Raw genomic sequence first — 27,796 nt, forward strand, 5'->3', positions numbered from 1 at the left:
TTATTTAATTTGTTGTATTTAAAATGCAAATATTGCCAAATTGTATGTATGCAATTACCTAACTGGTTTTAAATGTACTTTAAGCATTAGTAGTTCACCGCACATAACTGGGCTGTACGCAATTTGCTTTTGAAACACTTTCAAATAAGTTTAAAACTAAGGAAAATAGTATATAATCTATATATATTACATTTTAATTACAAATTACAACAACTTAGGCGAGCATTTAAGCTCGATTTCAATATAATGCTACATATTTTATTAAAATAATGCTTGCAGACTAACAATAGGACTAAACTAAGGTTTTGGAGTTGAATGCTCATCATTGCGCTTACATTTGTAATCATGTATCCATGTAAATACTCGTTAACAATAATTTCGCTAAGCCAAGATTTTTGCAATTTCTGTCTTTCGTTTTTTTTTTTTTTTTTTATTGCACAACAGATTTTTGTTTGATTTTGCATAGTAAGTTTGTCTAAATTTGATTTTGATACGTTTTTGTTTGTAATAGTTGCTAAATCACTGGATTTTTTTTGTGAATTGAATTTCTCAAGCCAAAATAAATTACAAAAATATGTGTGGACTAAATTTAGAAGCCAAGTTAAGAGTATGTAATGCCAGCTTGTGTTCTTATCTAAATATTTAGACTAATTTCTCAGTATATCAGTTATTTGTTATTGCTTAAGATGCTAGACCTAAATATATGTATAATATAAATGTGATATTCGATTTTTACGCTCTACACAAAATTCGCCAATTACTAAAATTATGCCATTATATCGTAATCATACATACATTCATACATCCATACATATTGTATATCGTATATTGTATATTGTAATAGTAACGTATATATATGGTATATCATTAACTATTGCTCAGTAAGTGTGGTTTGCGTGTTTAGCAAAGAAAAACTGTGCCAGCTACTGCCATAGCCTTATATAAATTGATCTTTCAGTTAATTAATGCTTTCAAAAATCTTTTTTGTTTTCTTTTTGTTCGTTCAACACGACGATATCACAACAAAATGTACCAAGTAGAAGAATTAGTTATCTTTATCAGTTTATGTGTTTATATGTGAGAGCTCATCACATGACGCGCTCTTCACGTAAACGGCGGCGGCAATACAATTGGATCAAAGTTCTGCTGCAGATTGGCAAAGCTGCTCAAGTTGCCCATGCGGCGATAGCCCCAAAGATCCATGGCCTCCACGCAGACATCCTGAATTTGTTTGATCTGCGAGAGCATAAAACAGTTTTAGTTTGTATTTTATATATAAGCTAATAAGCAACAGACACTAACCTCCTCTGGCTTGAGATCTTGCTTCCAATGGAAGGGCGCCGATCTGGAATCACGATATGTGGAACTAACACCGCCCATGTTCACTTTGGTATGCGAGTCGAGAAACTCTTCCACAGCCGAATCAAAGGGCAGTCCATAAAATTGCAAAATCTCCTGTGTCATATCATAGGGATTCAAAGACAAGTCCTCATAGCGCAGAGTTCTGAAAAGGCAATAAATAAATGAATACTAGTATTGCATTAACTATTTAAATTACTTACCTGAAGCGCGTTGGATATAACTTGAGCAGCTTCTCGGCTGTATTATAGTCATCCACCAGATCCTGACAGACCAAGCTTGGATTCTCACAATCCTCATTGCCTCCGCACCAGACACGATGACGTCGCGATTGCATTGTGCCTCGTGGATCTCGCACCAGCAGCACAATGCGCAAATTGGATAGACTGCAATAAGAAATACATATATTAATGATATAGGCAGGCAAGTGATTAGTTAACGTAATAGTTGTGCATAGAGCGTGAAGTTCATCGCGCTATAACAACGGAGCTTGCACACAATCAATTGTTGCTCGTTATAAAAAATAAAATTCGAATTTAATGCCAACTAACTTTTCAAGGCAATTAAATAATTACGTGTATACTATTATCAAATTTAATATAAAGCTAATTTTAGCTCAAGTGTTTTAGCCTTCAATGAAAAGCAAAGCAATTTAAATAAAATACTCAAAGCTAAAAGAGCAGCTCTTCAGCAGTCTGCCTTAGCATTATTTTATTTTTATAGCCAACGTACAACGCAAACAGTTGTCAATGCCCCTTGTGCCACATTATCATTATCATTATCATCATCAGTTGCAATAGCGAAATCAGCATTTACCACAGGCGATGCCAAAGTGCAAACTGCTGCAGTTTTCCCCAAATTCCCATAAAGCCACAACGCTAATGAATTTGTCGCTGTCAACAAGCTAACGAGCTAAGTGACCATCAACTTACATATGTACATATGCATCTAATCAGACATATATATAAATTTTGTTGCTACTTAAAATTTGATGAGCTAGACAATAATTCGAGTCTATTATTGAAGCTACAAATGGAATCAAATTGACAATTTGGCAAACTATTTTTAAACTTGAAAATTTTAATAGCGGCAAATTTAATGTAAATTGTTAAAACATTCGGCAAAACTTAAATCAGGTCTAAAAGCAAAATGTCAGCTCTGAGGGCACCAAGCCGTGCAAAAATAATAACAGTAACAGTAACAATAACAATAACTGTTCGCTGTTGCTTGCTGCTGCTGTGTATAAAACTCTTAACAATTGATTAAACAACATAATAATAGTAAAAATATTTTGATTGATGCGCCTTATGTATTGATTGATGCAGTGTTAAGTACAAATTGATTGTGAATATTTATTTCAATATTGTTAAACTAATGAGCAAGCAGAGTATGAAAAAATAAAGTTACGCAAAATACGAGAAAAAGCACAGCAGCAGCAGCAACAACAAAGACATTTGCATATTACTAAGAGTTGATTTTTTGCCAACAAACCAGCTATAAAAAAGCGCTACGAATGATTAAAGTTGAAACTTTAATCGCAGGCACAGCTGCTCAAGTGCAAAGCAAATCAAATATATGCAAAAGGTGAAAGAAATAAACCGACAAAGTAATACTTATGACTTTTTTGAACGAAGAAAATATAAAAATATTGAAGTCTTACGCTCAACAAATATTTCGTAGTCAACTCAATTTATTGCTTGCTTTTAATGATTAGTTTAAATCTATTTTAAATATCTTCAAGACAAAACAAGTGCTCATAAAAATAATTTACAAAATACTTTTAGGTAATAAGAGCCCTAAGGCCTGCATATATTTATTTATACATAAACAAGAGGCACTCTCACGGTCTGTCATCATATATATAATTGGCATATCGATATAAATTGCAATATGCAAAACGCACAAAATCTATTTGACAGCTTGTAGGAAAACCAAAATTTCTACGGCTGGCTGTGCCTGAATTGAATTTCTGTTTAATAAAATTTCATCTCATTTTTAATTTATGCTTGAGTATACTTGACGGTTTTAAGTGCACAACCCACACACACACACACACAATTCATACAAAAAATTTCACTTTTTTCCATTATAATTATGCAAAATGCCAATTTGTAATTATATAACCGGCGAAGCACTAAAATCTCCACTTGTATTGAGATTAAAGCCACAAAATTGACATTGACTGTTTGGCTTGTAAGTAGAGCAAGTGAAAATAATAATGATATAATTGTTTAAAAATAGTCTTGTGTTTTGCCAGTGCTATTACTGACAGAGCAAATGGCCAAAGCACTTGTGTCCAGCTTGTCGTTGGTCACACTTGACGACAACAGCTGCTAATTTATAATTCAACATGCATAATTTTTGCATAACAATAAGCCTTTGATTTTAAGTTACTGCTGCAATAGTTTTAACTTGTCATATATTCGCATGTCTAAAATTTTGTGCACTCACTTGGCGGCTTTAAAAAATTTACGTATACGCTTGTGACCTAGTAGCTCACTTTGGCTTTCGGAGCTGCAATATAGTTGTGTGAGTTAATTTGATAAATATGTCATAATGTCGCGTAGCGCACGGCATAAGAAAAAATAGCGAAATTTTTTATATAAATATCATGGAAAAAAGAAGCAAAAAATAATTTGTTGAAACTGCGTTACAAGCGATATAAAATGCGAAAAACTGCGCACAGCATTTAAGTAACCAACAGCAAAAGGCAGCAAATGAAAATAAAAAAACAGCAACACGCGCCGCAATTAAAAGTTAACAAGTAAGTACCACACAACAAGTGTATACATTTAAATTTTAAGGCTTAAAGATATAATATGAGCAGCTTTATATAATTTAAAACCTGCCTAGGCGCTAGGTGCTCTCGCTCGCTTTATTCAGGCATTAGCAACAATTAATCAAAATTATCAGCTTATGTCAAGCGGGCCCACAGAAGAGCCGCAAAGTTTTTTTTTTATAAAACGCGAAGGGCGCAGCTGCACGCAGACAAATTTTACCGCTAATCCAGTTTAATGTTAATTAGCCATGTAGAAAAAAGAAGAAGAGCAGATTGTGTCCTGACAACAAAGAAAGCCTCTTTGCTTTCATGTTAACAGATGTTAACTATTATGAGAGCTTTGGCTTGTCAAATGCAACGATTACAAAAGAATTAACATTACGGCTGTAAATTACTTAGACAGCGGCTTTAAATCAATTTGATTTATTCAATGTTAAGTAATTGCTAAAGTTATGAACTGCTACGAACTGTATTTTAAAAGATTTCAAACTAAAAAGTAGTAAAGAACTTAATCATAAAAATATTTGTAATTTTTACTAGTTGATCAGAATTAATTAGCTAAATAAAATCTTTATTCAATAGCAGAATTAAAACTGTAGGTTCTAGTTAATTAACTTAATTAACACAAAATATGGCTTATGAGCAGAACCGTTGCATTGGGTCATTCATTAGACATAGGAGCGCATGAATTATGGCTGCCATAAAGACAAATCTGTGCAAGAGCTCTATGCTAATGACTATAGTCGTTTGTCTATCGATTGTTTAGTAAAGTTCATTTGTTTAGGTTCAAGGCCTCGAGCAACACGTGAGCGGCACAAAAGAAATCTTAGACACTTTTGCTTTTATGTTTAACGATGCGGGGCGAGCGAGGGGCTAACAATGGTTATGTAAATATGTATTTTATTCTTTGCTGATACATATACGTATATAAGCGAACGATAGCTAATAACTCGTTAAGGGTATTAGCATGAATTAGAGCTGACCCCAAAAAGAACAAAATGTTGGGCAGTTAACTGTAAATAATATCTATGTTTTTTTCGCTTTGGTTTTTTTAAAGCAGCTACTGCAAATTTTTTTTTTTTTGGCAAATCTGCTGACTGTTTGATCTCAGTAAACTGTGTCAAAATGCCGCAAAATTGCCGCAGCAAAAACTAACAACAGTTGAAATTAGGCAATGGCTACGCAGATAGTTTTTTTTTTTTTTTTTGGAGGCCATTTAGTACGAGAAAGTCATTAGGTCAGGGGTCAAAGCTTAAGACTAGCAGCTGAAAGTTTACAAAACCTACATTTCTATGAGCTGCTTAAAAGCTGCGTGGGTGTTCATTTAATTAGCTATAAAAAATAAATTAAAAACATAACTTAACTTATGCTGAACCAAGTGTTGGCTATAAATAAAAATAAAACGCTGCTAATGCGGCAAAAGCAATTAAAAGCAGCTGAAAAACACGGCTCTTAACAATATGAGCGCATAAATCTTTTGCTACACAAAATAAAATTTTTATAATAAAAAATATAAGCATATGGTTGGCATCAACAAATTGTTAAAAATATATGTGGCAATGGTATTAGTCAGTTTGAATATTCAGTCAAGCTTTTGATCGTCTTTCAACTGTTTGGTAATATGATTAATAGCATAAAGTAAGCAAATGGCAAGTGCGAGTCTAGCTAACTACATTTGACATTTGCGTTTCAATAATATATTTAATTATGCATGAGTTTTATTAACTTTACACAAATACATTTTACTTCACAGGAGATTCGTGTATTGGCAATAGATTAATCAAGCTGAACTACACACTATAATTATTATAAACCACATATTATACGACAACGCGATTAAATAAAGATAATTGTAGAAGCAAACTAGAACTCTAAATGAAAAATAAACAGTTTGATTTAAGCATGCTTACCCAAGAAGAATCATGCATGTGTGAACAGCGATCTACCCCACGACACAACATACAAGCAACACACTCCCATAACAGCGCTAGGTGCTTATACAACAATCCCCAAAAATATCAGACGTGAGAACAACGCAAACAATGAAAGCCACAGCACAAGCCACAGAACAACAAATATGCAAAAATGAAGTCATGGCGCCCAACGTGAAAGCCTCAAATATAAAAGGCCAGCGCATAGTTCATGCCTGGCACGCCAAGCTAGCCAGGACTGCCAGGACTGCCAGATGGCATACATTTATTTCATTTTCAAAGTGAACACATCCTGTCAAGCCGTGGAGCAGAGACTACAGACAGTTGCCCCACTTTTGAGCAAGTGTCCAATTTTCATTATATATTTGCATGTTCCCGCACGAAGGGAGCAGCCAAAGCATATGCAGTTGAACAAGTAAATTGCATTACTTTAATAGTTTAAGTGGTGTCTGTCTGCCTGTCTGTCTGCCTGGGTGAAAGTAAAGTGTATTGCCTTAGTTAAAACTAATTGTTTGCCGTTCGTACATAACTGATTGATTATGAGCAAAGTAATACCTTGAACTTGACAATCCAAACTGCGCCACACAACATTGAAAGTCGATAATAAAACGAGCGCAGTTAAGTGGCAAATTGCGTGACTGTAATAACAGTTTGCAGACGTAAACTAAACTGCAACTTAGTTTAGATAGTTGCTAGGAATTTCTTATTTGGGTCAAAGCAGTGGAAAGTACCAAGAGCGCTTGATCAATTTCAATTGTAAACAGAAAGTAGCAGGCAGCGACGAGGGCCACCCAAAATGCGAAATGAAATCAAGGTGAAAAATTGCCGGTAAATGCAAACAACGGCAAATGTCAATCAAAGTCAACTGGGGAGATGCGACGACGACGACAACAGCAACGAACACTTAAGTGCAAAAAAGAGAAAGGCAGCCAGCGAATCGTATGACAATAGACAGAGCTCAGTGCTCAGGCGGTCAGAGGTGGCATTTGCAACCAAATTGCAGAGCACAAAGCGTTGCAAGTTTAGAGCTTGACACATGAAGCAGCCGCCGCCGCCTCTTTGACTGCATAACTCCATTAATAAGAAACTAAGCAAGGCGCTCTAATGACGTGAAAATATACATATGACAAGCCAATGGACGCTCACACATCGTCCGGGCCGCAGACGAAGGCAACATGCTCCAGTGGGAGCTGAAGCTGGGCATCATTGAAAAACTGCTCGCATTGTCTGCCCAGATTCCACTGGCAATTTATATCTATACGTATAGTAAGTGTAGAGTTCGCTTTTCTGTTTTGTTTTTTTTTTTGTTTGCTGCTTGCCACGGCATTTGAAATTTATTGTGCTCGTGCATTTGACATGAGAGTAGCCTTTAGGGCCACGCTTTTGATAGGCCAAAGCTGCCATAAAACCAAACTGAGCAGACCCCATGCCAGTTCAGCGTATGTTTGCTTTGGCGGCGCTCTGATGTTTGCCAGAAATAAGAGTCAGGTCCTGTTGCCGCGGCTGCGCTGCTCCAAGCAATTTAGTTGACATGTGAAATTATTGTAGAGCAAGCGCGACTTCCTACGTTGGCAGTCGTAGTATATAAATTAACTAAAAAAGCATCAAAGAGCAGCTCACATTTATGGTGAAAGATTGATATGCTCTCTTGCTCAAATGTTTGAGCTAATTGGCAACAGCTTTTTTTTTTTAATGCTGCTGAAGAAAAGTTTTTGCCGCAACTTCAGACTTTGTACCTATGCGGGCAACTCATTAAATGTCCTTTTTCGCATTTGATTGATTTGTGCGAAATTGAATTTTGCACAATTTTCATGCCAGCACAACTTTTCTTTTTTTTTTTTGGCAAGCAATCAATAAAGGTATGCAAAAAGTTCAATAGCATTTTTGCTGAACTTTTAATTAAATCGAGGAATGAATTTTAATTTCTGTAATACGCTTACAAAAAACAAATCAGTTGAGCTTACAATATTTTAATTTTACAGCAACACATTTAGGCTGAGGATGACAGTGAGCGTAACTTAACAGTAGCAGCTTAACATTTAATAAGCAGTAGCAGCTTAACATAGAATAAACAGCAGCAGATTAACATAGACAGGCGCGAGTTGATTGTTAAGCTTTAAGATCAAATAATCTTATCCTTACGTACATATGTACCAATACTTATATTCTACTTAATTATTCTTATTCCTACTCTGAAGACAAATTTAATTCGATTTAATTCAATTTAATTCAATCCAATTAATTATAATAAATATTTGTAAACAAAAATATAACTAATTTTGGGCAATTTTGAAATTTGTGTAAATCTTCTTGAAAAATTAATAACAAAGCTTAAATATTTAATCGCCAAAGCCTAATTGTAATTAATAAGTTTAGCTGCTGTAATAAGTTCAACTGCTAGAAAGTTTTAGCTGGAAATTGTAGCTCTTTAGTTTGCAAACAAACAACAAAAATAGTAAACCCTAAATTGAAATTAATTAGCTAACAAATTACCACAGTCACTCAAGCCTATCCAAAGCCATAGTCAAGCACAATCTAATGCCACTGACAGCCACTGCCAAATGCAATATGCTACAAACTCCAGCTCGAGCATAGCTCATGGTTAGCTCCGTGCCCGTGCCCGTGCCCTGCTACTTTTACTTCGTCTTGGTGCAGCAAAGTGTTGACTTTGCAGCGTTTCTTGTGCTGACTGAGCTACTTAATGACTTATCGCCGTCATTATGCAGCGATGTGGCGACTTAAGGGAGTGAAGCGGGCTGCTGCTGCTGCTGCTGGGCGCCTAATCCTTAAGCTCATTAGCAATGCGGTGCTCAAGTGTGAAAAGCAAAAGATGCCAGCAAAGTGCGTCGACTGCAATGCAGGCGGCGCTTGAGAGAGCCTTGAGTTTAATTCCATTTTCTATAGAGGCAAGCAGCAGCTCCATAACACTTTCGAGCTGAATTTTGTGTCACCCACATAAAGAGTTGGCGGCTTGTTCAGTTTTGTACCTTTCACTTTGCCTTGTCTAACACCAAAATGCAATTAAATGTAAAGCGTATAGAAAGGCAATCAACATTTCTGATGCGCTATGCAATTAAACGAGCTCTTGGGCTAGAATTCAACCGCATAGCTGTCTCAATGCCTCAATGCAAAATTGAATAGCATGGCCACACCTTTGGGGAATACAAGGAATTTCCTGACGCCCACACTAGACTGTCATTCACTTCATTTCATGACTGTCATGTAAATGCAATTTATGTGGCTACAATTTTGACACTTCATTTAACTTGTGAGTTAAAAATTTTATATGGCCCTCGAACTGACGCTGATTTATTTATGAAATGTGCCATTTGTATTCTTACATTTCCCAATTGGGCAGCACGCCCTTGTGTTTACATAAATATTTATTAACTGGTTTTATCTATTTGTTGATAAGTGTTGGGGATTGCTTATGCAAAAAGCAATCTCATGGGTTTGGCACAAGTCTAAGTAAATAAAAAGACACTCCAAATATTTATGAATTATACACAATAAGCTATAAATATATTTTATACTTGCTTAGCGCTCTTCTTTGTTTTGACATACCTGCAATGAGATAAAATAATAAACATTTTATTAATATTGTGTCATATTTGAGAGTTTATATGCCCCAACAGCCATTTGCGTTATTTGCACTGTTGCAAAGGCAATTACGCCTTGATTCAGTACAAAAGACGCCCACACGTATGAATTAAAACAATCATAAATTTAAATTGCAAGTTTCAATTCAATGCGCAATGCTGCCCACAACTGCAGCAGAGCGAGAGACTGCATCTGCATTTGCAACTGCAACTGCAACGTGCAACGTGCAGCGTCTCGTGCCTCTGCGGGCGGCATTAACTGTGGTTATCGCTGCTGCTGCTTGTTTATGATGCTCGCTAGCTGGCGAAAGGGTAGAGACACTGGATGCTGGACGCTGTGCAGTTTATTTTCTTTTTCTTTTTGGAGCGAGGCAATAAATTGCAGGGCAGGTGCCAGCGGTAGGGCGGAGTCTGGTGGGGGCAGCAAGGGGCAGCCTTCGCTGCAGTGACAAATGGCGAGCGAGTGAAAGGCAAATGGATAATTGGAAAGTGGAGTCGACTGCAACAAAATTGGCTTAATTCAAGTAAGGCACACATATAATAAAAATAATAAATTCAATAATAAATTTATGCTTTATGCACTCTTTGTATGGCATAATAACAAGAATTACTCAAGCGATCTGCACATAATAAAAACAATTTGAGCCTATTATTAACTCATTTCTATGCACAATTTAAAATTCTGGCTTGAGGTGGAAAAAACTAAAACTAATTTCGCGTTTATTATAGGCTGCAAATTACATGACTACACACACACACACACACACACATAGAAGCAGAAGCAGATGCATAGCTGTAGATACAAAACGTACTGGCGAATGCCGTTTGCAATTGTAAAGCCAAAGCGTAGCGTAGCAACAACAACAATGGAATGAAGAATGCTTGCAACGTGCGGCATTCACAACGCCACACAAAGGTGCCACGTAGAACATTGCATAAGAATAGAACTAATTTAAACAACTTGCAGATATGCGCGCTACTCGACTCTTCTGCCTCATCTTGAGCCGCTGCAGAGGTAATAAAAAAATTACAGCATGAAGCTAGAGCTAGAGCTAGAGCGAGAGAGCAAACAGCGCCCAACCCATCGACGCCCCAAATATCAATAGTAGATGCATTGCCAACTGACTTGCAGGCAATTGCATTGTGTTGCTGTTATGCTCAAAGAGAGATTGTATCTTTAAGATACGAGCACTTAGCTGCTGCCGCCTGCGAGGTAAATACGCTCGTTCGCTCGCTCGCTTGTTCGCTTGCATTGCACTCGAGACAACAATAAAACGCGTTAACGTTCATGATTGTTGTGAAAACGAGAGCGCAGCGAAAATATTCCAATAATAGCAAAACATATATATAGGTATGTAAAGTGTGTATATGCCAAATAAAATAATAAAAATATATGACGTGTGAACAAGTGAATTCAAAGGCAATGAATGGCAAAGAATGTTTATTGAAAATATAGCATTTAAATATTTATATTGCAATCAATTTGTGTTGTAAAAATTGCAGTGCCTGCGAAATAAATGCAAATAAAGAATTACTCATGAATAAAACATAACAAATATATGACAATACTATATTACTATACTACGAGTACTATCAATTTATTTATTTAGTATTATGGGATAGGTAAAATCAATATGTAGATGATTAATTGAATTAGTTAGAGGCATGATAAGGCTTTCAAACTTGTAGCTTAAAGCATTTTATAACATTTTGTAAAATAAATAAGCAAATCGAGAAAATGTTTATTTGAAATGCAATTTATTGCAAGTTAAGTTATGATGAAAACATATGACAAATAAAAGTCTTTATTAATTGGATAGGTAAATATATATCTATATTCAAGTTTGGATTTTTTAAGAGGCACAAATATAAACGCTTTAGAAAAAGGTTAAGATCTTCAACTTGTAGCATTTAATAAAATAAAATAAAAACACCAACAAGTTTCAAGAGCGAACAAGCAAGCAACTAAATTCTAAATGATTTTTGTATGAAATCATTTTTATAATTAAAAAAGTATTAATGCAACTCAACTTTCAGGTAAAACCCATTGACAAACTGTTGATGCAATTTCTTTCCACTAACAATATTTTCTATGTTGTCGACTAATATATTTTTATTTAATTTATGCAAGCAATTGTTTTAGACAGACTTTAGGAAAAGTAACCCAGGCTTACACAATCGTTTTTTAAATGTCTGGGGTATGCCTTTCAACTGTTTATTTATTTTTTGATTCGCAGCTGAGTGCGCCACAGAGTAAATATCCATTCACTTTTTCTGTTGAATGCAAATATTCGTGTATTCGCACTTACTTAAACAACGCGCTGGTGCTGGCTGGTACCCTTGACTTTGGTGGCCCATAGGCCTAGGCAGCCACTTGGCAAAGGAAACCGGAACAACCGCTCGGTTGTCACAGCTGCCACGCCCCGCTGCACACTCTTCGCTCCTCACTTCACAACAAGCAGCGTTAAATATGCAAACAAATTACATGCAAGTGTGTTGTGTATATATAAAATGCGAAGAAGAGTACTGAGGTGGCACGTACCTTTTTATGCGACCACATTACCACGCCCACACGCCCACAGAGCGCGCGCCTACGAGCATCAGTTGACACTGTCGCAAGTCAGTTCCATGCCCAGTCAGGTTGTTAAGGCAAAAGTCACGTTGTGGCAACCTCAAGGTTAAAAGCCGAAGAGCTTCGAGGAGATAAGCCCGCTTATATTTTGTTTATAACCACAGCCTGTGTAGCTTGATGCGCTTTAATGAGTCGGATTTTATACGAATAAGCAAATATTTGTTAGCAACGAACGCTCTTCATATATAAAGATTGTTTACAGTCTTGCCAGCTTACCAGCCTGCACTTCATTTCAACTCTAATACTTTGTTGCCAGAGCTCCACTAATCTATTTTAATTGCAACTATTTATCAGCTGCGGCAGCTGCTCTTGCTTGGCTCTAACCCTTTCACCATAACCCGATACCCAAGCCCGTTGCCGTTGCCAGCTGTTGAGCAATTCATTGTTCTACATTTCTCTCGATTACCCAAGCAGCTTGGCCGGGCCAGTGCGCTTGCCAGCTTCAGCTTCAGCTTCAGCTTCAGTGCCTGTCATGATTTGTGGCGCTCGAGCGCTTTTAATTATTGCGATTATTGTGGCAACAGTTTACAGTTTTCAATTGTGGCAACAACGCCTTGGCCCGCTGCTACTTACAACAGCAAAAATATAGAAGAAAAAAAAGGTAAAACAAAAAGAACAAAAACAATTTAGCGCATAAGAATTGCTTAGATAAGCAAGTGACTTGAGTAAGCAGCAGCAGCAGCAGCAGCAGCAAGAAGAATAGAGAGAGAGGCATGTATGTTGTTGAGTTGTTAGTGCAGCAAATCCAGCTTGATAATTATAATGAGTCAATGATGACGTTCAACGGACTAGGCTATGTCAACGCCACGCCGGTTTTCCCTCTATTAATGCAACTAACTTGTAGTTATAACTGCTATTTGGTTAGAGCAGCCAACAGTATAAGCATTTCAGCTAGCTGACAAGCTTTGTGGCAAATTTCTTAACAGCTAACACTAACGCTGGAATGATTCGAATTTTGGATCTAGCCTCAATTCTTGCATACATTTAATATATCTCTAAAAATGTTTACTATTTTTTATTAATAATTTTTCTACAGTCACTAGATAATCATAAAGAGTTGAATAAATAATTAAGCTACGTAACGCGATAAGTAAACATTTCGCTAGCAGCATATATTTCTGTTAGCAGCGCAACATAAAATCCACATAACATTCGCTTTTTATTTAAATAAGCAGCGTTGCATTCTGCTGTTAAAAAGTTAACAGTAGCAATGGAACTGGCAACATTTTAACATAATTTCTACAGCTGGTCTACGTTTTCTTCTTTTTGTATGTTAAATGGCATTGCAATTGTCAATTGTACAGCAGTAAGTAATTTGTTTTAAATTTTTCTAAATATTTTAGTACACAAATTATACTAAAAATAAATGTAATTATTATCTAACACATTTCTAAACATTTCTTTGTGAAAAGCGCATGCAAACTTCGTTTTGCTTTTATGGCAAATTTAATTAACGCCACTGAACAGTTAGCTAGTATTGTTAACCGACAGTCTAGAGAAAATATAGACAAGACGTGCAACGTGCCGCTTGCATGTTTTGTTTTTTTTTTCTTCTTCTTCTTCTAGGCAAAAAATATTGCATTTATTAGCACGCTTGAAGCAAAGTTGAAGCACGTGCTTGCCTAATAAAAATCAAATTTCCTAAACTAAAGCGAAACTCCCAAGTTGTTGCTAAATCGAATTGGATATTTAGAAAAAAGAAAAAACTGCGTTGCTGTTTTGTCTGACAAAATATGTTTATGTTGCCACTGTGGGAAAGTTGTAAGTGCAACGAAATGGAAAATCACAACATTTTCTTTTACAAACGCAAATTGTCTGCCAGCGTCTAGATGCTGACAACATTGCTACTTATCGTTTGCTGCAGCAACATAAAAATAAAAAACTACAACTTGTGCCATTTGCCACAATGTCAGCTTTGGACTGTCTGTCTGTCTGACTGACAGTCAATGGAAAAATTTAAACAAATTGTGTGTCAAGCAGGCTACAAAGCAAAGCAATATTTTTGTATATTTAAAGTGTGTGCCTTTAAATATTAGGAAAATAAAAGAAAATTGAGCTTTGAACAAACGAAAAGTCAAGCTTAACTTTCTAAAGTCAATAAGGCTTTTGATTAAATCGAGTTTTCAGCTTCATATTTGTTATGCTCGTGCCATTTGCACCGCAAAGTGTATGAGGTGGGAGGGGGTTGGGGGCAAATCGAAAGGAAAAGCCAAAAACACAGAGAGAGAGAGACCTTAAGACAGGCAGTCACTGCAGTGGCAAACACTTATGTTGTGTTCGCTGTGCAACAAAAGGACGTGACTAAGGTTTACACACACACACACACGCAAAGGCTTGAGGCGTTGGGGCATTGGGGCGTGCCACAAATTGTGCGGCACTGACACGTACTAACGAGCTGCTAAAAACTTAAATTAACGCCAAGCAAAGCCCGTTTGAAGTTGAAGAAGAGAAGAGCTGGACACATAACCAGGCTGCATCATTATGCAATGTGGCCAGCCATGTGGCAAGCTTACATAATGAGAGCGAAACAAAGCCCCAGGCCTTATAAGAAAGCTGAGCAGCATCCAGCATCCAACCAACAATATTTACTGTCAGCGCTGCTGTCAGCGCTCGCCGAGATTAGAGCGAGAATTGTGCTAGAGATTCAGATACGAGCCGAGCCCTATAAGTCAGTTAGTCAGCTGACCCAGATAACACACACAGACCCACATGCCAACTGCCGAATATTTGCAACAATGTGCTCTCAGCTCAGTGTCGTGTCATAAAATAAATAAACATAAAATGCGACACACAATGACCCAAGGCAGCAGCAACAATAACAACAACAGCAACAATTCTTGTGTTAGGCGCTAATAAACAAAGCAAAAGTAAAACAACAATAAAGTAAAAGGGAAAATATGTAACGAGGCGCGTGGCACACTCGAACTTATAATATTTAATTGAATAAGCCAATAAAATAAACAACAAGTGTACTTGGCTCTAACATAAAACTATAGTGAAAAATATAATAGAGTGGCATAAACTAATTTTATATACAAAACTTATATCAAACAATATATATTAACGACCTTTTTTTATTTTTAAAAAACAGTAGTAGAAATAAAAACAATATGAATAGTAGTAGCAATATAATCTATACAACTAATAGTAGAAATAAAATTAGTTGGAAAAATAGTTGTAGTCGAAATCATAGCAGTAACTATTGTTAAGTTATTTCCAATGCTTGCAACAAATGTTAGATCTATTTAACACTCCCAATCTATAAGCTTATCAAATTTAAAACAAAAATAATTTTAAATATTTTAATATTATTTTATGATATTATGTAATCTTTTATTCGTTGGCGTTTTCATATAATATTTTATTTTATTTTATTTAAACTGTACATATTTTTATTAAATTTGACAATAGACACAAGCCCAAGAACAGGATTATGTGGACGATTATATGTTGTAAAGATAGATATCAATGAGTGTAGGTTATTTTTAAAATCTTAATTTAATTAATTTTAATTTTTAAATAAAGAAATATATATTTTTTAATATATTTATATCAATGTCAAATAATGAATAAGACTGAAGAGAGTATTTTTTATTTAGAAGAAATTTTTTCAAATTTTATTTTTAGTTAAACTAAAAAACTAAACTTTTATTTCGCATGCAATTATCAAGATTGTGGCCAAGACGTGTAAATAGTACCATATAAAGCTATTTTTAATTAAATATATTAAATCAATATTTACATGATTTCATTAATAGCGATTTGTGGCAATGTACGGAGAATTTGACATTTATGGGGTAATTTTTTTTGTCGAGTTCTTAGATACCGGTGTTATGGTTTGATTTCAAAGTTCAAATTTTGATTTTGTTGTGTTTGTTTTGAAGTTGAGCAATTGGTTTGTGCTAGTCTTTGGAATTATTTGGGTACATATATAGCAGTAAGCCATGCTAGAGGAGCTCTGTGCACTTGGTCAAGTCGAGCACGTGCTATCGACAGATGTTGCTGAGGTACTCGTAATCTCAGGTACTACTTAAGCAATCACAAACTCGCTCATGCACACACACACACACATACGCACACGCACACGTACACAAACATGCATGTGAAATTACATTATTTGTGTTGTGAGTAACAATGCTCAATGTACTTCAACCCAACCACCCACCCATTGTACGCTTTGCGTGTTTATAAAAGGGAACAAAGAGAGAGAGAGAAGAGAAAAAAAGAAATGAAACGCATGCCAAATGAAATATGCATGCTAGGAATTTGGGCAAAGTTGTTAAAGTAGCGGCAATATATGAAAAATATTCAAGCATGTAGGACAATGTATTTGAGGTAAGCCCCCAACCCAACAACAACAACAGCAACAGCAGCAACAGCAACATACAAGTCCAAGCGCTGAGTGCTCCAAAGCCGCTCGCCGACATTTTTCACATAACGAGAGTAAGCGAAATATATTTTGGCCAAGTGCCAAGCAGCCAACACACACACACATACACGCACGTACATGGACACCAGGCCCAGCAGGTATGTTACTATATTATAAACATATATATACACATATATATATATAAGTAAGTATACATGTGTAGGTTAGCTGACAGAACTAACTCGACTGTCTCCGAAAACATTTCACAAACATTGTATTTATAATTCGCGTTCGTTATGCTTTTGATTTCGTAAACTTTCTGCCTTTCTTCGCTTCTCCTCTCTGCTCTTTTTATGTTTTGTTGGTAGCCAAACAGGTAAAGCATGTGTCGCTTAGCTGAAGGTTAAAATGTAGGCAATCTGTTCTTGGCGCAGAACAGAAAAATCAATTTGTTGCCAAAAGTAGTTGCCCCCCATGATTGTGACAGATGGCCAAATTGGTTAAGGTCGTGGAGCCAGCAAATAGTTTCAAGAATACACAACACACAACTTGCGGCAACTTGTGTGGCAGATTTGGATCTGGAGCACTTAAGTTGCATTATGTTGATTTCGATACAAAAATATATACAAATAAATATATTAGATATATGTATGCCGTCAGTATCTCAAAGCATATGTACATATATGCTATTAAAGTTATATCGCAAATACTTTAATAACTTCATTTTGAAGCTGTTTAGATTATTGTAACTGAACTGCGTATTATGCATAGTTATTGAATTCTATAGGCAAGTTAACTAATTGATTGAATTTATTGCATAAAAAAGCTCATAACAAATGAAAGTAGAATATTATAGGCTGCAGAAATAGCGTAAATAATAATATAAAATAGCTTTGTAAACAAAAATTTATATAATAGCCTAAAGTTGAAAATTACATTTAATTTGTACATAATGTTTCATCAAGTCTGCCCTTGAACTTAAGTGATTATTGTCCATTCTACTGCTTTTTGTATTATTATTACAATCGTTAGCAGCTAAATTAACTTAATTTGCCAAACGTTGCGCTTTCTTTAGCTTGGCCAAGCAGCTACAGTCCTCAAGCAACTCCTAATTAATTTAAAAAGTACTTTGCTGACACATTTTTCTATGACAGCGACAATGGCAACGACCGACAGCACAGAGCAGGGACTAGTAACTTCCCCGTGTTTTTCTTGAGCTTTGCTAGAGGCAAACTTACAGCAGCGCAGCAGGTAACAAAGAGGCAAGGTGCATAAAACAATGGAGCCGGTAACCCCGGGGGTGCGAATGGGTTTGTGATGTGCGGTGGAAGTCTTTGTCAGCGGGTACACACGAGGGGGGCAACAATTAAAGGCAAAGGAAGATACAAAAAACGGCAACATGCCCAATGGAGAGGAATGATGGTAAGCAAAAAAAAAACAACAAAAGGTTTACAAATTGTGTAGTAGCTGCGGCTTTTGCTTTTGCCTATCAGCTTATAACCCAGTTAGAGGCTAAATTGTGATTAACAGGCACTTGGCAGTTGACTGACTTACTAACTGACTGCCTGGCTGGGTCTTTGGCCAGCTCTAAGACGTGTGAATGAAATTAATGAGCCCAGACATATAGCTAAGCTAGAGTTGAACTTGCGTTTTGGTTCCAAAAGAGAAAGTCGCCTTCAGTGCAATGTTCGGGCAGCCCAAAACGAAGAAACGAACGAACAAAATGCGTGTCATGACTTGAAACAATTTATAAAGCGCTGCAGTTAGAGGCCTTAGCACCAAACACTCAATCATTAACAGTCATGACGCAAACTTGGAGCTTGGGCATTCAACTAGAGCGCAGGCGGCTCGGCCCGGCCTGGCCCGGCCCTCTCTCAACTCTTATAGCCAAAGAATGAAAAAAAGACTTTCGCGCATAAATTAGGCTAATATCTCTCCCTCTCTCTCTCTCTCAGGCAGAGCAAGCGCTGGAAATAGTGCAGCCCAAGCACTCGAATAGATTACAGTGGTTAACATCAGATGAGAACGACTTACACACACACACACACACCCAAAGAAAAGCCCACAATCAAGCTTGTGCTAATGATAGTCAAAGCTGTCAGTCGACAGGGCTGCAAATATTTCTTTTTTGCTATAATTTAGTTGCACTCAAGAGCCAAAGGAGCAAAATCAAATTAAGTTGCCCAAGTGCCAGGTCTCGGCCTTAATGCCTGTTAGCCAACTTGGCTTTTAAGTCTTTGGGGCTGCCAAAGCTAATTTAATCGCATATGCACATAAGTCAACCCAGACTATGTTGCAAACCAATGAGAAACTGTGCATTATCTTCTGTTTCAAACTCATAAATTGCTGTTGCTTAAATGTCTATTAATTATCTTTATAGTAGTGTGAATGTATTGGAGAAACTTTTTACAAAGAAAGGTTTAGTTTATAGGCTACAATTTAATATTTAATGGATTCCTTTGAAGCTTTAACTTTTCTTTTTGATGCAATATCTCAAATCAATATTCTACAATTAATATAAAATTTAAAAAAATATCAAAGGCTTTGAGATTTTGAAATTAATTTGTTTTGCGTTTTATTGAAGTATTAGCAGTGGAAATAAATATCTACAAAATTTTGAAAATAAACTAGACATAAGTACTTGTAAAGTAAATAGTTTTAAAGAGAAAATAATAATAATATAATAGTAAAAATGTTACATTAGCAATACTCTTTATTCATTGAATTTGAAAATTATTTTTCATTCATATAAAACAAACTAGAAAACCCAAAAATTAAAAGTCGTTGCTCATAATTTAATAACTATGCGCTGTATGTTGCATATTTAAAGCTGTTGTTTGTTTTTATTTTTATTTTCATTGTAAGCTAGCAAAAAGTTTTTACTTATTCAATTCTGACTTCCTTTTTGCTGCTTGCCCAGTCCACATTATATTTCCGCTACATTTTTGCTAAGTCGTGTTACAATTTTTGTTTTTTTTTTTTTCCCCTCTCTCATCATTTTGGGTTTTGTTTTTCGCTCTTGCAACGCGAGCACAAAATTTCCTGCCTTCAGTTTTTGGTGGTACGAACGAACAGAACACTGCCAAAGTTTTAGCTGTTCCGGCTTGGCCTGGTTGTAACTTAAGCGCAATGTCGGCAGCTTTGGGTGCTGCCTGGGTTAAGCTGCAACCCTCAGCTGCTATCCTTGCCCCTACTACTACAAAGTAAACTATGGGATTGCAGCAGTTTGAGTCTCTGTTCTGTGGGCATTTATTTATGCATGTGCTTTGCTTTTGCTTTTGTGTGCGAGTTTTCTTCGATTTTCTTTTAAATGATCCTTGCAGCCAAATCGAACGAGCAGACGTCGTCTGGGCGTAACGCCATCTTGTTCGCCATTTTGTACATATTCCCCATACGCCCCGTTGGCCGTACATTCTACATTGTGGGCGTCATTTACGTAAGTGAGCCATAGCCACTGAGCTCAGGAGTGCAGCAGCAGCAGCAGCAGTAGAAGTCGAGTCAAGTACTTTGATTGCATAACAAAATGTATGTGTATGTGTATGTGTGTGTGTGTGTTTGAGTTTGCCTGCAAGCAAATTGCTGGTTCCTCAACATAGAATAAAGAACTAGCTGGCGTTTGTAAGATTTATGACCACTGCCAGCCTTGGGCATTAAGTCAAAAATGAAATGGTTAAGCCATAGACCATAGACTTTTCTCACTTTAAGTTTAACTAAAAATCGTTTGGCAGTCGCACATAAATCTTGTAGTTATCATTGCCTTTAATTGCGTGCAGTTTGCATATTTATTTAACGACTTGACTTGCAGTGGCAAAGAAGAAAAGTAGCTGCGTGTTGTTTGTTTATAAATAAAAGTCTCAAATAGTATAGAAAATAAATGATGAATGGAGTTATGATTGAGGTCAGCTGTTGGTTAAACAAAGATTGTAAATCACACAAATATCGAATTATTAAGATAAAAATAAATAAAAAATAAGCAACAATTGTAAGATTTTTAATAGATTACAACATGGTTACATGAGAACAAACTATGAGCCCCAAGCTGCTTGCGTTTATCAAAAATTCTAAGACTCGCATTAAACTAATTACTGGGAAATTAATATGAAAGAATGTCTTAACTTAACTAGACAATTAGTTAATTTCTATTTGCCTGCTACCAATTAGCATAATCTCATAATTAAGTTCACAGCTTGAGCTTATCTTATCATTTAAACTTAATTTTTTATTAAATAAAGAGCAGCATAAATTTGCAGATAAAACTGTTTTTATTTGTTGAAGGCCTAATTTTTATCTTTATTCAACGCTGATAAGCACTTCTGGTGAACACGAGTAGCTTTCAGCACTCTTGATAATTCACAAACTATTGTTAGTTGGGGGGGGAGTGCTGCAATTTATCAAAGCACACACAATGCTTCAACGTTTATCAGCGTTGTAACTCAAGCTGTAAACTTGGCTAGTGGGCAGTGCTTCAACTGAAAGCCAAGTATAAGTACTTTATGGCCACTTCATGGCTACTTAAAACTAAATGACAGCCATGTATGTGAGCCAAGCTATCAAGAGCCATCAAATTTGATAAATCACACACACACAAAAGCTAACAAACTTTAAAGAGACCTGCAGCCACATGGAAATGGCTAAAAGTTCCGGTTTGTTTCAATAGCGCCGGCTGTGAAATTTGCACAATGATGAGAGCGCGTTAAGCTTAATGTTATTTACAATAGTATTTGTTGTTGTTGTTGTTTTTCCAAAGAAAAGAAACGCCAGACTTTCTACAACTATTCTGAATGCAATTAAAAGCAACAACAGCAAATAAATAAAATCAAATGAAAAATAAAGCAATAGAGAAAAACTTTTGCCTTGGTCATTAAAAGTAAAGAAATACTTTTACTACTAAAAGAGAGTTAGACAGACAATTTTCCACACGGATTTCGCAAACTGCTTTTTTCCATCTCTCTCCCTCTCACTCTCAATGCTTTTCTTTTTTCGCACATGCACATAAATCAAAGCCAGGTAAGCTCAACTTGGTAAGCAGCTGTTGCAATTTTAGTTGCCTTTTAAACAAAAAATATTATTACAAAAAATAAATGCTGTGAAAAATTGCAAAAGATTGTTTTTAAGCCGAGCAACATAAAATTTGTTGCTACCCAATTTGCATTCAGTTATTTCAAGTGGCTAGGCTAACTGCGGCTTTAACTAGCTTGCAGCTATTGCTAATAACTGAAGTTCAGGCTCATTGAAGCGCTGAAAAGTACAGCTAACTAATCAGCTTTTGGTCAAGTACAGCGTGTGAAAATTGCTATGATTTAAGGCAATCGATCTAACTCAAAAAAACTTCAAGCTACTTCGACAAGCTGCGCGGCTCTAGAAAATTGATGAAGCGTGCAACCGACAGCAGCAACAACAAATGGCTTCTGAGCATATGTCATAAAGTTTGTGAGCTGCTCAGCTTGCAGTTCGGGGAAATCGCATTAGTTGCTGCTACTTAAGAACTCACTACGCAACGCGTCAACAATAAATACTGCTTGGTAATTGTTTGTTGCTTAGACGTAGAAATATAAAACCAAAATATACAGCAAAGAATCTGTTCAAGGCAAGTGAGTTACTCTTTCTTTTTTTATATTTTTTATATATAGTATTTGCATTTAAGACTAACAATAAGTATCTTTGGAGCTGTCATTGGCTGTCAGCATGTTAAAAATAAACAACAACATAACATATTGTTAAGCAATAATGATGTTAGCTTGTGGTAATGCCAAACTTTTCGGGTCAACTTAGTGAACGGGCTGACTGACAAATAAATAAACAAAAAGTATACATTGCGCAATTTTTTATCAATTAAAGTAACTTTTTCTGTGGTAATAATAAACTAAAAGTTAAAAATAAATGAAGACGATAGCATGTTCTTTTAATTTTTAAGAAACTTTTTTTTCTAGCTTTTTTTAGATATTTATTATGTATTAATATTATTATTTTTTTGTAGTGCTTGTAAACTATCTAACTAATATTATCGAGAAAAAATCTACCATAAATTAACATAAATTAAATAAATAGCAAGTATTGTTAAAAGGACCTATTTTTTAATTAAGCTATTATGCGATACTATCGATAACAATGCCATTGATAGAAGTTACTATGGACACCTGTTGTTAAATATTTTTTTTTTGCTAAATATTCTTAATTAATGCAAGCTAAATTCAGTAGCTAATCTATTATCATATTGTATATGTTTAAATTTATTCAGCCTTAAATGCTTTGCCTATTGTAATTTAGTTTTACATAAATAAACAAACACTTTGAACTTGCTGCTAACCCACTGACCATATGATAGTTAAACTATTTAAATATTCTAGAAACCTGTTATTAGGCCATGCTTACAGCAGTTAATTCATAACTTTAATGAACGCCGTCACACCTCGAACCAATTAAATAGACATAAGAAATACGAAAAGCAAGTAACGAGCTCCTCCCAAGCAACATTTCGAGTAGAAATTATATTTGAACAAACTATTGCCAGACGAAAAAGCGAAATTTACAGCAGCAAAAAATAAGCAAAACAAAATATCAATCACTTTCACTTCACCCCGTACCAGTCGCAGTCACAGTCACAGTCTTTGACTTGAAGTGCGAATGCTGTTAGCTTGACTCCGGGGCCAAGTCTCTTTCTCTGTCTCTCTCGCTCAGCGTGGGGCATCAACAATATTTTTTTTCTAAGCTATTTACGCAGCACAGAAAGCAACTACAAATCGTAGTAGCTGCGGCTTGAAAGCGTTGCAAATGTTTTTTACTTTACGAATTTTGTGTTATTCAAATGCAAAATGCGGGCAATGTTTGTTAGCTTTGTTTGCATTGTATGTCAAGCGTTGGTTCAGTGAACTCTTTGCCTCTTTCTCAACTATTACTCTTATTGCTTTATTATTATTCTGTCAAAACTGTCACGCATTAAAAGAGTCAAGAGTGCACAACAGCCACAGCCAGAGCCACAGAGCTTAAAAGCCATCAAGAACGAAGCTCTCTATTGTGCAATCTGCTTTTATTTTTGTTCATTTTTGGGTTTAGAACGGGTTTTTCTTTGGTCAAAATGCTTTGAATGAGGTTTGAGGCCGAGAGCACTTCGCTCATTGTTATCTCTCTTGGCCCGCTTTAAAACGCAGCGCTTACGAAAACTTTTCAGCTAATGACCACTTTGCTCATTATAAGCCAACTAAAAGCGACTTTGCAAGCCCAAATGCTTGTGCGGTTGCGGTTGCCACTGCCACCACTGCCTCAATGCTGTTGCATGCAACTCGTTTTCAACTTTTGTGGGCGCTTTCAATTTTCACAACAATTTATTTCCTTTATGCCAAAAGCGGCTCAAGACTTAAAGACCACAAAAGCCACACACATATGTATGAGAGACTTCTAAATTTACCAGCCCCAGCCCCAGCCCCATAGACAACTTGGGCCAATTGATTTAAAGCCGCTGGCCACTAGACTAGAATCACATCAAAATGTGCCTAGTAATGTGATTAAAATAAACCCGCCATTAAGCGTCTGTGCAATGCGGCGTATACGCAATTAATGTTTAACAGTAGCTAAAACAGCAACAAAAAAGAAGTGTTCGTGCGTCGCACCCAGAAACCTCGAGCAGTCAATTAGAAGCCAGCGCCCAAGCCAAAACGCTTATAGACCCAGTCAACAAAAACGCTCCGTCAATGCGCACTGACCCAAATTGGGCGTGAGATGTGTTGCCAGCTCCGAAACGAGGCAAAACTGGCTAAAAGGGCCGCCCTAGCAACTGTCGGTGAGTGAGTGAGTGGGTGGGTGGGTGGCGCTGGTGGCAAATTCAAGCGTTTGAAGAGCGTTTCCGGCATTTTGATGCATTACGCACCCATGAGAAGGATGAGGATGATAAGTGAAGAGAAGGGCCAAAGCAGATTGCGATAATAGAGTGTATGAAATGTATCTGCAAGTTACAGCGCAGTAGCAGCAATAGATAGATGGATGGATAGATATTATTTTGAAATAGTGTAGAATTTTAATATTATTCTAATTTGCAAATGCAAAGATATAAAACAACTTGTATAGATTTTTTTTAACTTTAGCATATTTTGATTTATTTGTTTTCTAAAAGAGAATTTCTAAAGGTTCTACATATTATTTTAATACAGTTCCAAGCAATATGTGCACATATACAAATTTCGAATTTTTTGCTAATTTATTTTCTGAACGCAATTGACCACAAAAAGATAAGAATATAAATTGTTATTCAGTATTGCCGCAACGTCTTCCGGTTGACAGGCTGGAGAAACTGACAGTCAGTTGGTATGGAAGCCTCATGATTTGTTGCATTAATTTATCATTGGCGCCTGTAGTATAAAATTGTAGGCAGCACTGACCTCGTCAAAGAATATCTGGCTGGCTGGCTGGCTGGCTGCCTGGCTGATGACATTAACGAGCTTTCATTTCCAACTAGACATTTCTCAAACGATTCTCATTTAGCAGAATGACAATGTGGAAATGAAATGTAATACACACATGTCTAAGCAAATCAAATGTGTGTGTGTGTGTGTGTGTGAGTGGAATCCTTTGCTGCAGAACCAACAACAATAAGATATGTTATGTGTGTACATATCGCTCAAAATGTGATTAGTTTTCTTTTGATTGCGATTTTAGGTAATGGGTGAAGTGAAACCACAAATACGATTGTTACGAAAATAGCAGAGGGACATCAATCAAACCCTTGAGTTCGGTTGACGTTGCTTGCTGTTTACATAAATACTACAGCTGGTGCTGTTTGTTCCCGGAAAGCCCATGAGCTACTAATTTTATTGATTTTATTTGGCCCTATGCTTTTGCTTTTGGTTGTTCTTGAGCTTGATTGTTTGTCTGTTAGGCCACAAACATTTAAACAAAACACTGCTTTAAAAATTAATATTTAAAAGCAAATCATGGATAAAGTAACTATGAGGAAATTTAAAAACATTTATTATGCACGGAAAGTTTTTTTGTAGCAGTCTATTTGTCATAACGAAAATAAGATTAATGTTCATTCAACAGCTAATAGCACTATAATTTTATTTACAATGTTTAAGCAACAGCGATTTACTGCAGCTGCTTGATTTGTTGTTTACCTTTCAGTACATTATTTAATTTTTAAAGAATTCTCTGTAATTTTTTGGCAGTTGCAAACATTTTTCTTTACTCTCAGCTTTATCTAATCGCAAAAATGTAAATAAAGTACTTGTTACTATTGAAAAACTAATATATACATACATGTATCTTTGTTAAGTTGTAAATAATTATAAATATTAATTTCGCTTAAAAACAATGCTTTGTATGTTGTTTAAAGAAAACAAACATGCAACTGACAGCAATTATAATTTTAATTAGTTTGTGCTTGCTGATAAGAACCATAACGAGTGACTGATAAGCAAGCCTAAAACACAATTCGTATAATTAAAAGATCTGCAGTAGTAAAAAAAAATTAAAAGAATTATTCTTGCATAGTTTCCTTTCATAAGTACACAGAAAGTTTTTATTTAAACTTGCACACAAAGCGTGATAAGCACAGCTGGATAAGCCATTTACACAAACACATGCAAGCATACATATACATTGCATATGTATATGTATGCTTGTGTGCGTATGTAAGCTCGCTTTATCTGGCAAGTCTCCAACAATTGTGAAAACAAGCAAAGCGTATCTGTAACTGACGCATTCACTAAAAAGTGTAGTTGGGAGAAACCGCAATAGCAATGGCAAGCAATAAAGCAGCGACAAAGACGCGTGCCAAGAGAGACGCGACAAATTTTGCGCAGGCGCGACGCAGCGCCTTTCACTTTCTTTACCAGCGATCCCCACTCACATTCTCCCGCTCTCGCTCTCTTGCGCTTGCTTGAGTTTAAAAACACGTTTGGGTAGCGCATTCAAAAAGTTAAAACAATACAATATAATAGGTTTTTTTTCTCTCACCTTTGGTCTTGCAGCAATTCCTCGGCTTGGGCCAAACGCAAACGCACCGTCTTCATGCTTTGTATGGGAAACAGACGACAGAAGGGCGTTAGGAAGGCGGGACGCCAGCAGAAACGCGGATAATCACGACACACGTCCCACAGCCGTACATTGTGCTCAAATAGATAGGTGTGTGTCTTGCCGTACTCCAGGTAATCAGTCATATCGCCATAATCACAATTGAGCAGATTTTTCAGATTCTGTATGGCCTGGCGCTGATCATCGTTATCACGAATTTGTTTAATGCCAAAGTCCAGCAGCGGTTCGTAGTGATAAAAGTTGCCCGGCATGGCGTTGAGTATATCGCCCAGAAAAGTGGAGCCCGAACGCCAGCTGGTCACCACAATGCTGCGCACTGGCGTTCCACCCGTATCGGGTGTCAAGTCATTGAGCTTCTCGGCGCCGCCACGCGGATACTCAAAGTTTTCCATTTCGGTGAATATGCGAGCTCGCTGCGCCGCCAGCACATCGCCAATGGTTGCTGTCAAATTGTATATGGTGGCCTGTGTCTGAGATGGCTGGCGCTCGTAGTACCCGCCATTGCGTGCCAGATTGTTGGCCAGCAGATTGGAGGCGACACCACCGGCAGAGCTTCCGCTGTTGCTGCCCCCGCTGCCAAAAGGCGAGGTTAGTGGACGATGCTGTGTTGTCGCTATGAGCAGCAGTATACACAAGCTGCTTACGCCACAGATGCCAATGAGATTCGCGCGTCGAGACATTCGATTGCGTCTGCGTTTCGAATTTAAATTGATGCCTATACGTGGCTTGCTGCGTGTCCTGGGCAAATCTTCAGCAGCGCTGGCAGCAGCAGCAGTGTCCACAGTTTCGCCGGCCAGCAGAGCACACGCTTCCAAATCCGTTGTGCTCATTTGTTACTCTCTTATTGCTTGCTTGTATCTCAAATACACTTTGTGCTTAAATAACTATAGAAACTTTTGTTTGTACTTTGGCTCTTCTATTTACAATTACATCGTCCCACTTGGAATTGCTAAATTACACACACTCGCACGCACGCTCCAACTCGCGCCACACTGCAGCATTTCACATTCTATAATGCACCAAGCATTGCATTTTTTATTTACTATTTATTTCAATTATTTTACACAAGCGACCTCGGAGCACGACCGTAAACAGCTGTTA

At 36.7% G+C, this 27,796-nt stretch overlaps 1 protein-coding gene across 1 annotated transcript; it reads right to left on the reverse strand.

Moving 5' to 3' along the window:
- Positions 1–27,787, reverse strand: LOC108594285 (carbohydrate sulfotransferase 4). The gene is made up of 4 exons (XM_017979423.2): positions 26,618–27,787; positions 1,563–1,745; positions 1,303–1,504; positions 1–1,236 (listed from the first exon to the last, which is right to left on the reverse strand). The coding sequence occupies exons 1-4, from the start codon at positions 27,523–27,525 to the stop codon at positions 1,105–1,107; spliced, it is 1,425 nt and encodes a 474-aa protein (XP_017834912.1). The 5' UTR covers positions 27,526–27,787; the 3' UTR covers positions 1–1,104.
- Positions 27,788–27,796: the final 9 nt, after the last annotated feature.

Source organism: Drosophila busckii, chromosome 2L (assembly GCF_011750605.1).
Source record: "Drosophila busckii strain San Diego stock center, stock number 13000-0081.31 chromosome 2L, ASM1175060v1, whole genome shotgun sequence".
In the NCBI taxonomy this organism is placed as follows: domain Eukaryota; kingdom Metazoa; phylum Arthropoda; class Insecta; order Diptera; family Drosophilidae; genus Drosophila; species Drosophila busckii.

Excerpts from the sequence above, each read along its gene's own strand:
- LOC108594285 (XM_017979423.2), bottom strand. The coding sequence starts at position 27,525 with ATGAGCACAACGGATTTGGAAGCGTGTGCTCTGCTGGCCGGCGAAACT. Across the intron at positions 1,505-1,562 it reads TTATATCCAACGCGCTTCAG|AACTCTGCGCTATGAGGACT; the intron begins GTAAGTAATTTA and ends TTGCCTTTTCAG. Across the intron at positions 1,237-1,302 it reads AAGATCTCAAGCCAGAGGAG|ATCAAACAAATTCAGGATGT; the intron begins GTTAGTGTCTGT and ends ATGCTCTCGCAG.